At 45.7% G+C, this 12,278-nt stretch overlaps 1 protein-coding gene across 3 annotated transcripts in view; it reads left to right on the top strand.

The window, feature by feature from the left end:
- CEP89 (centrosomal protein 89) overlaps positions 1-12,278 on the top strand; it is a 1,655,177-nt gene that overhangs the window by 693,115 nt on the left and 949,784 nt on the right. For all 3 annotated transcript variants that reach the window (XM_069639099.1, XM_069639094.1, XM_069639107.1), the window contains one exon: positions 11,338-11,480. In XM_069639099.1, the coding sequence (XP_069495200.1) occupies positions 11,338-11,480 (143 nt within the window). The remainder of the gene's footprint in view (positions 1-11,337; positions 11,481-12,278) is intronic.

Below are 12,278 nucleotides of genomic sequence, written 5' to 3'. Positions count from 1 at the left end.
GAAGTTGCTGTGAATTTCAAGAGTCTCAAGTAAGAGAGATTTTCAGCTTCTTTACAAGCTTCTCTAAGAAATTTCAAGAGAAGAACCAGGTATGATTCTTAATTATTAGTTAAGGATTAAAGTCTTTCCAACTCTAAAGGTTAAGTAAGTAATAAAAGGATTTGTATCTGCTTTTCTTATATACTCTGCAGGTTCAGCTTTGGTTAGCCTTGACGCAGTCAGCCTGGTGTTGTTTTGTTATCCACTTCCCCTTTCCCTTTGGGGTGTGGTTTGCAGAGCTGAATTAATATCAAGTTCTGGGAATTGCATTTCAGGGGGATTGTCGGGGGTTCAGCAGCTTCCGCGGACACAGGACCTCTCAGCCTGACAAGCGTAAGGGGAAGCTCGAGAGAGGTAGGTCAGTTAAAACTTCCTCGAAAGATTCTGAGGTAGAGTCGAGACATTCGTCTCCTCACCGTCAAACACTCTAGTTCTAGGTCTCCAAGTGGCTCCCACCACTCGTCAACATCTAGACACTCGAAAAAGAGACGTAGAAGATCCCCTTCATCGTCTTCTTCTAATTCCCCAGAAAAAGTACCTTGCCCCACAAAACACAGTTCTCAGGCTGAGTGGGAGGAATTCAGAAAAAAGATGCTAAGCGTCTTCGAGAAAGCGGCCTCGACCCCCTCGAAGACAGCTGAGGGTGATACCCCGGGTGAAAAGCCCAAAAAATCTAAACGCCGCGAGTCGAAGCACCCAGCGAAAGAGTCTACCCGAAAGCCCCACTGGCCATCGGGAAACAAAGCATCTTCGACGCCATTGTCGAAAGTCCCCTCGAAGCATAGGTCGGTGCCATCAACGCCGTTATCGAAGGGTTCTTCGACACATCCGTCGATCGAGTAAAAGAAAAACCCACGGCTACTCCACAGCCAACGGTTACACCGAGAGCCTCCGACACGACGTCGAGAACGTCGTCACATCCTCGAGCAGGATTCCGATCCTCTCGAGTTCTTCGAGGCCTCTTCCAGTTTTCTCGATGCCTTTGTCGGCGCCTTCGAGGATTTTTACATCGGCGTAGACGACATCGACCTTTTCAAGGCCACTGATGATGGCTCCCTCTGCTTTAGAGATGGGTTTTATACCAGTTCACAGGCCAGAGCATCCCCCCTTAACTTCAATTTATGAAGAAAGGGAAGATTCTGATCAAGAAAGGCCTTTTGGGCTGCAGAGGACCACATCACCTGAACCAGAGACTTTTGCCTCTGAGGAAAGAAGGTTGAAAGACCTTCAGGATGTATTACAGGAAGCAAGTGGCCTAGACACTTCCCCAGTAGTGTAATTTGTCAAACCAGACCCAGGGGAACATGCTGAAACCCCTTATAGAACCCTAATGTCAAGAATTATGGAGTTCATGGGTTGGTCTGCGCCTTCAACTGTTTTTCAACAGGATGACCTCACAGATATTCTGGATAAAGGTCCACAGGAGGATCCTGTGGTTCCATTTCATTCTGCTTTACAAAGAAAGATTTTAACTAACTGGGAAACTCCTGAAGTTGTCCCTGCAGTTAATAAGAAGTTGTCAATAAAATATAGGGTATCTGCTGCTGACCCCGAATACCTATCTAAGCACCCTACTCCAGAGAGTCTGGTGGTCCAAGCAGCAACTTCATCAGGCAGTACATCTGCATACCCCACTGCTCCACAGGACAGGGATGACAAAAAATATGATGCTATGGCTAAGAAAGTCTTTTCTGCTTGTAGCATGGCATTAAAATCTATTAATGCTACTTGTACGCTCGCTAGGTTCAGCCACACTCTTTGGGAGTGTGCTTCATCAGCGGCTGACTGCCTCCAGGAAGGAGAAGAAAGGGACGCATTTTTAAATATCAGAGATGGTAAAGATGCAATGTGCGAGTCCCTTCAAACTGGCATTGATTCTGCTGACAGTATCAGCAGGGCCATGGAGGCAAGTACCACAATTCGCAGGCATGCGTGGTTACAAAAGTCTGGCTTTGCTTCAGACGTACAGGCCAGACTTTTGAATATGCCCTTTGACGGCTCTTCCCTTTTCGGTAAAAAGGCGGATGACAGTCTGGAAAAACTGCAAACATCCAAAGCACCAGCAAAATCATTAGGAGCTGCAATACGTCAGACTACTCTTCGTCCCTCAGGATCCTCTTGGAGAGGAAGGTCCTTTCGCTATTATTCCACATACGGAAGAGGCAGAGGACGGCCGGCTCAAAGAGGCCAAGGAAGATTTACCCGTGGTGGACGGGGTAAAGGAAAGAAAGCCTCCCCTCACAAAACACCTGTAGGGGGCAGGTTAACTCACCATCTGACGGAATGGCAGGCTATTACGTCAGATGCTTGGGCTCTGGAGACAGTGGCCCAAGGTTACTGCCTGCCTTTCCTACGCACCCCTCAGAGCCATCCACCGGGGAACAACTCTTTGAAGTTTCCAGATCCGCTCCTTCTGCAGGACATTCTAGACCTGCTAGGGAAAGGTGCCATAGAACCAGTACCTGTAGCGGAAAGGAACAAGGGTTGGTACTCCCCCCTACTTCATGGTACCGAAAAAGGACGGAGGACTGAGACCCATCTTGGACTTACGAGAATTGAACAAGGTCCTCAGGAAGGACAAGTTCAAGATGGTAACTCTTTCTCAGATCCTTCAGGCCCTCCAGCTTCAGGACTGGCTGGTATCTCTGGACCTTCAAGATGCTTATTTCCATGTGCCAGTTCATCTCAAGCACAGGAAATACCTGAGGTTCGCAATTGGCAACTCTCATTATCAATTTCGAGTTCTGCCATTTGGGCTGACCTCCGCCCCGAGGGTCTTTACCAAGCTAATGTCGGTTTTGGCTGCAAGTCTAAGGAGGGAAGGGATTCACGTCGACCCCTACCTGGACGACTGGTTGATCAGAGCGGTATCTTCGGAACAAGTTCAGATCCAACTAGATTATGTCTGCCACTTCCTTCACAAGCTGGGCTTCTCCCTCAATTTAAAGAAGTCACAGATGATACCATCACAGAGACTCCAGTTCATTGGAGCAGTCCTGGAGACTTCCCTGGGAAAAGCCTCGCCACCAGAGGTGAGGGCTCAAGATATTCTGCAGATGGTCACCAGGTTTCAAAATGCCCAACGTCTCCCAGCCTACGACTTTTTGAGGTTGCTAGGCCTCATGGCATCCTGCATATTCCTTGTGCCAGAGGCTCGCCTGAGGATGAGATCTCTTCAGTGGGCACTAAGAACTCAGTGGTCACAGTTCTCAGGAAGAATGACAGATCTCCTTCAGATCCCGGTCAGAGTGGCTCGAGACCTTCAGTGGTGGGCCTGTCGGGAAAACATTTTGAAAGGAGAACTGTTTGGCAACCATGACCGGAGATAACAGTAGTCACGGATGCCTCACTCACGGATTGGGGAGCCCATGCCAACGACTTGACCATCAGCGGTCGTTGGTCTCCATCGGAGTCCAGACTACATATCAACCTGTTGGAGCTGAGAGCCATCCGACTGGCACTGAAGGCTTTTCTGCCGTCTGTACGGGGGAGAAATGTCCTGATAATGACGGACAATACGGTGCCCATGCACTACCTCAACAAAAGAGGAGGCGTAGGATCACTACCACTGTGCAGAGAGGCAATGCAGCTCTGTTTTTGGGCAATTCAGGAAGGAATCTCTCGGCAATTCACTTAGCCGGAGAGAAGAACTTGACAGCGGACGCTCTGAGCAGGCAGAACAGTCTCCCACGAGTGGGAGATAGCTCAGGAAGTCCTTCAAGAGATCTTCGCCCTTTGGGGAACCCCTCAAGTGGATCTGTTTGCCACCAGTATCAACAGGAAGTGCGACCGGTTTTGCTCAAGGGAATTTCCCCCGAGAGGAGCTCTAGGAGACGCGTTCGTAGTGGACTGGGAGTTCCCACTTCTGTACGCGTTTCCTCCGGTCCCTGTCATTCCTCAAATGATCAGGAGGTTGAGAAGGTTTCGGAAGACCATGATCCTAATTGCCCCGGATTGGGCCAGGAGAACGTGGTACCCGGACTTTCTGGACATGTCCATCTGCCCTCCAATTTGTCTTCCATACAGAGAAGATCTCCTCTCGCAGAAGGGAGGTCAGGTTCTCCATCCAGCCATCAAGACCCTCAACCTTCACGCTTGGTTTCTGAAAGGTTGTGGTACAAGGATTGGGATCTTCCAGATGACGTCATGGAGGTGTTGCTTTCGGCCAGAAGGCCAGCAACTAAGACTCTATACCGCTGCTGTTGGAATAAATTTTGCAGCTGGTGCAGAGAAAAGAATATCGAACCCTTTTCATGTGGTAAACCTGCAGTGTTATCCTTTTTACTTTACTTGGCAAATTCAGGCCTTCAAGTTGGCACTATTAAGGGCTATCTCGCAGCACTGTCAATCTTCAAGCGCACTGCAGAGGAGCCATCATATTTCAAAATTCCATTAGTAATACAATACCTGAAAGGATTCACTAATGTTTATCCTCCAAGACCATTCCAAGTTCCCTTATGGGACTTAAATTTAGTTCTAAACTTCCTAAACGGTGCTCCATTTGAACCACTCCACTCTTGTTCATTGAAGTTTCTCACCCTCAAAACTGTCTTATTAATAGCATTAACATCTGCTAGAAGGGTTAGCGAGTTACAAGCCCTATCTTGTAAACCTCTTCATACAATTTTTCATAAGGACAAAGTTGTTCTACAGGTGAAGCCTAACTTCCTCCCAAAGGTAGTTTCTGAATTTCACATCACTCAGAAGATTACTTTACCTTCATTCTATCCTCCTCCCCATCCGGGGAAAGAGGAAGAGAGACTACACAGGCTGGACCCTAAGCGAGCCTTGAGTTTTTATATCAGCAGACTTGCTGAGATTAGGCAAGCAGACCAACTGTTCGTAGGTTACGCAGGACAAAAGTTGGTATTACCAATGACGAAACAAACCATTTCCAGATGGATTATTTTGGCCATTCTGGAATGTTATAAATTGGCAGGGAAAGAGCCCCCCTCAAAATCTAAGGGCTCATTCGACCAGGGGTATTGCAGTCTCTTCAGCTCTCCAAAGAGGGGTATCAATTAGAGACATATGTGCGGCTGCCACATGGTCGTCCGCACATACCTTTACCAAAGTCTATAGCCTGGATTCCTCCTCTAGTCAAGAGACTAGATTTGGCAAAGCTGTGTTACACTCTGTCCATTCTTAAAGGGTAACATGGCATCTCTTACTCCCGCCTCCAATCACATACCACTGCTATGGGAGTCTATCATAGATAAGGAATACGTCGGAGGACACAATCCCTTCGAAGAACAAGTTACTTCTTTCCTGGTAACGTTCTTTCGATGGGATGTTCCTCCGACGTATTCCTTATTGCCCCTCCCATCCATCCCCACAGTAACATTTCCCTTGTGGTTGCAGCTTACGCTCCTTCAAGGGTAATAACCAATTCATGCAAAGACAATCTTACTCTACAAAACGGAACTGAGCAACGGACGCTGCGTGTGGCTATTTATGGGCATGATGACGTCGGCGTCGATACGGTGGCTGTCGAGGAACACCTACTCGACGGATGTCGATGTGCAGCGCCCTCTACTGGGAAAAAAAAATTCTGAGGCCAGCAAGCTGGAGATACAATTATCATAGATAAGGAATACGTCGGAGGAACATCCCATCGAAAGAACGTTACCAGGTAAAAAGTAACTTGTTCTTCTAATGAAGACAAAGAAATACAGCCGGGAGAGGATGGGAGATTAATACCACAGATTATAACAAGACTGCCAAACAGCGGGGAACTGAAACACTTAACTTCCACTGAAAAGCTAATAATCCTTCTTTGGCATCAAGGGTCTATTTTAAAGCCACCTGGCTTAAAAGGCAACAAGGTGATAACCTTTCTAGATACCGAGGAGGCCCAAGGAAGGTGATGGCCTGAAGGACTCAATCAAATACAGCTCATTATGTGTGTAATGTGTGCACTGCAAAGTACACATTTAAAGTATGGAATATAAGAAGTATGTTGCAATGTCATAAGATTCCTTACTCTGGCAGTTGCTGGTCTACCCTCCTAGGCCCCTTTCAACTGAAACTGTTGAAAGGCACTGACACCGCCACTTGACTGCAGTGATTTGCTGCCGTCCCACGCTTCAAAGAGCATTTAGAAGGCATATGCCTCCAGGTTGTGTTCTCAGTGCGGGGCTGTGTGCTAGGTGGTGTCTGGGAATAATATTTCTCCTGCCTGATGATTGGCAGCAGATACATTATTCCCAGTCATTTGCTAGAAGTTGTCCTGCACGAATAACAACCTGTGGGCATGAGGCCTTCTAAACGTTGTTTGAATATCTATGTGATAGTTGAATTGTGCCTGCGCTGCACTGTTAAAAAGGCCTAGAGATTACCTAATGTAAAACATTTTATTGTTAGTTGCAACTGCGCCTTATTTAGGCAATTGCCATGTTGCAATTAACTGCTCATCCCTTTAAAAATGAAGATATAAAAATTGCTAATCATTTAGGTTGGATTGCTAATCAATAGTTTTACTTGGCAATTTCGGCTAATCAATTTTGCAAAACTAATGTATGCCTTGCAGATAGGTTTCTTTTTATGTTGAATAAAATTCTACAGCAACCATCACGGCAACATTTGGTCAGTTCCTTCATTCCTTGTCGCCACAGGGTGCAGGATGCATGGCATGGGACTTGCAATCTTGTTGGTGGGGGCAGGATGCCAGGTATGGGACTTGTCCTCTGGGTGTAGGGGAGCAGGATGCTGGGCATTGGGTTTGCGCTCTGGGTGCTGGGGGAGGAAGCAGGATGCCAGGTATGGGGCTTGTATTCTGCGTGGTGGGAATCAGGATGTCAGGTATGGGACTGGAGGCCCGGTATTGGATTTGCAGCCTTTGTGATGGGTGGCAGTATGCCAGATATAGGACTTGTGCTCTGGGTGGGCGGTGGGTGGGGCATCACAGCAACATTTGGTCAGTTCCTTCATTCCTTGTCGCCACAGGGTGCAGGATGCCTGGCATGGGACTTGCAATCTTGTTGATGGGGGACAGGATGCCAGGTATGGGACTTGTGCTTTGGGTTTTGGGGAGAAGGATACCGGGTATTGGGCTTGTGCTCTGGGTGGTGAGGAGGCAGGATGCCAGGTATGGGGCTTGTATTTTGGGTGGTGGGAATCAGGATGTCAGGTATGGGGCTTGGGCTGTGGGTGGTGTCGGAGCAGGATGACTGGTATAGGGCTTGTGATCTGGGTGGTGGGGGGAGAATGCCAGGTATAGGGTTTGTGTTTCTGGGTGGGGGGTAGGTAGCCAGATACAGGGCTTGTGTTCTGGGTGGTTATGGGCCATAATGCCATGTATGGGGCCTGTGCTCTGTGTGGTGTTTGGAGGCAGGATGACCGATTTAGAGCTTGTTTTATGAGTGGTGGGCAGGCAGGATGACAGGTAGGGGTGCTTGTGCTCTGGATAGTGGGGGCAGGATGCCTGGTATGGGTTTTGTATTTGTATTTATTTTATTTGTATTGCGCACCTTGCTCTGGGGAATCTGGGCGCATAATATGAAGAAAGTGCTTACATACAATCAAAACTGTTTTCCCGAAGGAAGGAGCAAAGCATACAATAACAATACCGTTAAAAGATATAAGGCAAGTACAAGGTAAAAGTGGTTACTATATACATACAGTACAATATATAAAGAAGGCTAAAAAAACAATGTTAACAGGTTACTGTAAAGACAATGTGGTTAGGTGGATGAGGCAGATGCATCAAGCTCATGTACCCATGATTTCGTTTTATTCTTAAAGGAGTGGAAAGATGGTTCTGTTCTGAGTGTAGTGAGTATGGTGTTCCATAATTTGGTCGCGAGGACTGGAAAACTAGATCCTCAGGCTGTCTGAAGCTTGTAGCTGGGTATAGTAAGTGTGTGTATATGAGCAGACCTCAAGGGTCTGGTAGCTGTGTGTCGCGTGAAGCGGTTGGTCAAATATGCAGGTGCCGAATTGTTCTGGACCTTGTGAGTTAAAGTAAGAGTTTTGAGCGAAATACAGTGGGTGACGGGGAGCCAATGTAAATTACGTCTTGTGTCAGAGATGTGTAATCTCCTTGGGAGGTTAAGAGCCACCCTGATGGCATTATTCTGAGTAATCTGTTACTTATCAATGTTTCTTTTGCTGGTCCCTCTATAGAGGGCGTTACAGTAATCAATTTTAGACATGAGGGTTCTAGTGAGGATAATGCGGTTGTCAGTTGTCGGGAAGGGTTTGCAGTCAGTGATGAGTTTGCAGGTGTAGGCCGATGCCGAGACAACAGCATTCGTTTGTCTAGTCAGAGATCTTGTTGAGTCTAAGTAAATGCCAAGTGTTTTTGTAACGTTAGACACTTTGATAATGTTCCCGTCAATAGTAAATGATTTGTAGGCTGGGTCAAGTTTAGTGAGTTTGATGTGGGAGCCGAGGACAAGTAGCTCCGTTTTTCATCATTAAGGCAGAGCCCATGATGAGCCATCCAAGCCTGGAATATGTGTAAACTTCATTAAGAGCGTTGGAGTCAGTTAAATAGTCACCTGTGTTGGGGATGAGTATCTGGATGTCGTCAGCATAGTTAGTGTATGAGACACCCAGATAGTCAAGTATGTCAAAGAGCGGCTTAGAAAACACATTGTACCATGTGGGGGATACGCGAGATCCTTGTGGGACTCCACACAGGACTGGGGATGGTTCAGCAGAGGCCGATGGTGAAAAAACCCTCATGGTTCTGTTTGCCAGGAAGGAGCTGATCCATGATGTGGCCGCGTCAGAGAAATGGGCAGCTATTTTGAGGTGGTGACAGAGAATTTGATGATCTACCAAATCAAAAGCTGCTGAAAAATCAAGGAGAAGTAGGAGTGCCATCTTGCTCTTGTCTTTCAGATCCTCAATTTGTGTTTAAGTCAATCAAGGCTGTCTCTGTCCCGTGTCTAGGACGGAATCCTCATTGTCTTAGGCCCAGTAGTTTGTTTGTTTTGAGGTAGTCGTGGATTTGTAGGTAGGCCGCCCGGTCCAGAATTTTTAGTAAGTAAGGCACAGTAGTAATGGGCCTGTAGTTGGATGGGTTACTCTGGTCAAGCTTAGGTTTTTCGATTAGCGGATGACCCAAGCGTCATTGAGGTTATCTGGGACAATACTAGATTTAAATGAGGCATTTATGAAGGTGGTGATAAAGGGAGCAAGATCATGCGCTGCCTCCTTGATGATAGGAGCAGGGCATGAATCACCTTGGCAATTTGAAGGTTTGAGCTTCTTGATAATATTTTCAACTTCCCAAATAGCGAGAGGCGTGAAGCTGAATGGTTTGAAGGTGTGTTTAGGCTTGGGGAGGTTGTGAGACGGGGAGTTAATTGGAGAGTCTGAGAGATTACTTCTTCTGGCGTTAATATTAGCTTGCAATGTAGAAATGTGATCTAAGAGTGCCTTTTGGATGTTGGTACACCAGGCAGTATCAGGGGTACAGGTGTCCAGAGGGGCTACAGGAGACTCTAATTTCTTGAGGATCTTTAAGAGTTCCTTTGTGTTAGATTGTGCTAGCAGTATACGTTTATTATACACGTCTTTTTTGGCTTCCAGTAAGTATAGATAGAGGAGGCAATGGTAAGGTTATTTTTGTTGACTAGTGACGGTATACTTTTCCAATGTGCCTCAGCCTTTCTTTTTCCTTTGCGAAGGTCTCTGAGATGTGGGATGAACCAGGTATTGAGATGGAGGCGAGGTTTTTGTTTGTGCAGTTTTAGCGGCGCAATGGTGTTAAGGGCTTTTAGCATGGCATGATTATAAGTATCTACTAGGACTGTGGGGTCAGAGCAGGAGGTTGATGTAGTGTTAAGCAGAGGGAGGATCAGCATCAGCTCTCGGTTGTGATGGAGCAGGATGCCAGTTATGACGCTTGAGCTCTGGGTGGCAGAGAGGCAGAATGGCAGGTATGGGCTTCCATTCTTGGTGATGGGTCCCAGAATGCCAGAAATGGGGCTTGTGCTCTTGGTGGTGGGGAAAGGATTTCGGGTATGGGGTCATTTGAGTTTGGACTTGTGGGGCTCTACCTTACATATGGTGATTCTACCAACCATGAAATGACTTTATTGGCGGCATTTGAAGCTGCACCTGGCATATACTGCAGCCTCTGCAAGGCTATGCATTACCTATGGTGACCGAACAGTCATGTGATGGAATTATTGGTGGATTTGAGGCTGCACGTCTATCAGAACATGTGATAACTGGGGCCGGATCGGGCAAGGATAGCATGGCATTGTTGGCACTGGCATTAAGGTGACTGTGATTAAGTAGAATTATTTGAAACTGTCAAGGCAATGCTTAACTGGCAGGCTGGCACAGTGCCTTGAATATTGCAGTTTTTAAGAGAACCATGGTGTATTTAAACATGAACCCAGGCAAGTTGACACTTATTTGTACCTGCATTAACAACACCCTGCAGCATTTGAGCAACACTAAGGTATGCCTTGAAGTAACTTGGAATTTTGTTGGTAACGCCTTACAACTAATTTTGTTATATTCTTGCACTTCCAAACACTCCTGTGCACTGCATGACATCCTGGCACAATATTAAAACTTGTCATTTATACTGACGTATGACGCATAACTGCATTGTGCTTGCAGTTGACACCCTGGCATCAGAAGTGTTAATTTTTTCCTACAAAATTGCTTGTAATGTTTTTTATCCAGGTCTCCCCAAACGGCGCACTGTTAAAATGCACCATTTTACCTTCCCAGGTTCAACTTGGGCTACTTCGCCCATGGCAATTTGCGAAAAACATTCACATCGGCCATTTTTAGGTGACCCCACCTCCTACTTTTGCCTGTAGCCCCTTCTTTGCCTCCCCTTAATTTGATTCCTGGAGACGCCAGTGCCCTTGCTTCGATCGATAACGGACAGGGTCGCCCACCTCCTTGGATCATATTGCTTGATTACATTACCAGTCTGTCACCATGAAGACGGTGCCGTATGCTCCAAAAGTTATTTTATAGTACTGCGCTACACTTTAAATCAGCTCCGGCCTGTCTCTTGAATTGGCCCTATTCAGAAAGGTTAACTACTTCACACAGCCAGAAAAGTGTTGACATAGCTATGAAAACATCCTGCGATTTAAGCTCAGTTTTAAATGAAAGAAAATGTTGTGTCTCCTTTTTTAACTGTTCTTTATTTTCTCACAATTAGTGAAAATTAACAAAAATTCTTCATTTAGGAATTGGTTTTAAATAAAAATAAGAAAAAAAGGTGCAAATGATTTTCAAGGTCCAATTATCAGACTTATAAATACGTTTCATCGTTCTGTATTTCTGTTGTAAAGCTGTATTGTTTATGTTCCATAGATGAAGTGGTAGAATTGCTTTCCCTGCAGCAACAAGCCCAAGAACTGGTGGATGAAAATTATGCTTTAAAAATGACAGTCCACCATTTGAATGTTGAACTGAGCCGCTATCAAACCAAGTTCCGCCCACTGTCTCAAGAAGAGGTACAGTTCTATTTTGAAAACTTCACATTTGATCACTGTTTACTTATTTTTGTATGCCTGCTTTCCTATTCCTTTAACTCTGAAAAAGTGTTGCTGTGTCTCAGTGTAAAAGTATGTTCCTTTTGTGTATAATGCAAGCATAATGTGATTTATACTCGCCCCTACTTATCATGTGAAGTGGCTTGCTGTAAAATCTACATTGTGATTAATAAAACACACTGCGTTGATACTCAAGTAGAGAATTGGGAAAAGGGGCAAGGCCAAGGCTTTTGAGCACTCTTAATAAATAATAGATGATGCAGTGCATTGTCTTTAGAAAATGATTATTGAAATTAACATTTGTTCTGAACAGTTAATGCAACTGTAATACACAAATGTGATTCTCTTATGGATTTAATGATCAAATCAAAACCCAGCACACACAAATGAAGCTGATTACAAATATTGAACTGGAGCACTTCTGCTCAATAGAGTGCAATGCAGATTAGGCAATGCATTGACTGCGGATGTAACTTTGTGACCGTGTATTCTTCCCAACAGAAGTCGAAGCAGGCATGTACAATCCAAGATGGATGAGCGTTGAGTGATCTCGGTTCATGTCACCCGACGAGTGTGCATCAGTCGGGTACACATAGACAAAGAAAGTTTGTAAATTAATTAAGACCCCAAAGCAATTTTGGGGCACATGTGCAGTTGCTCCACTAAGCACAGTCCAGAGGGAGCTCAATAAAAGCTGCAAACACCATAGCTTCACTGTGGGTATTAGGGGTTGGTAAGAGAAACACAAAGACTGCAGGA

Source organism: Ambystoma mexicanum, chromosome 1q, assembly GCF_040938575.1.
Source record: "Ambystoma mexicanum isolate Mex_15411 chromosome 1q, UKY_AmexF1_1, whole genome shotgun sequence".
In the NCBI taxonomy this organism is placed as follows: domain Eukaryota; kingdom Metazoa; phylum Chordata; class Amphibia; order Caudata; family Ambystomatidae; genus Ambystoma; species Ambystoma mexicanum.
This window is presented reverse-complemented; position numbering and strand designations above follow the sequence as displayed.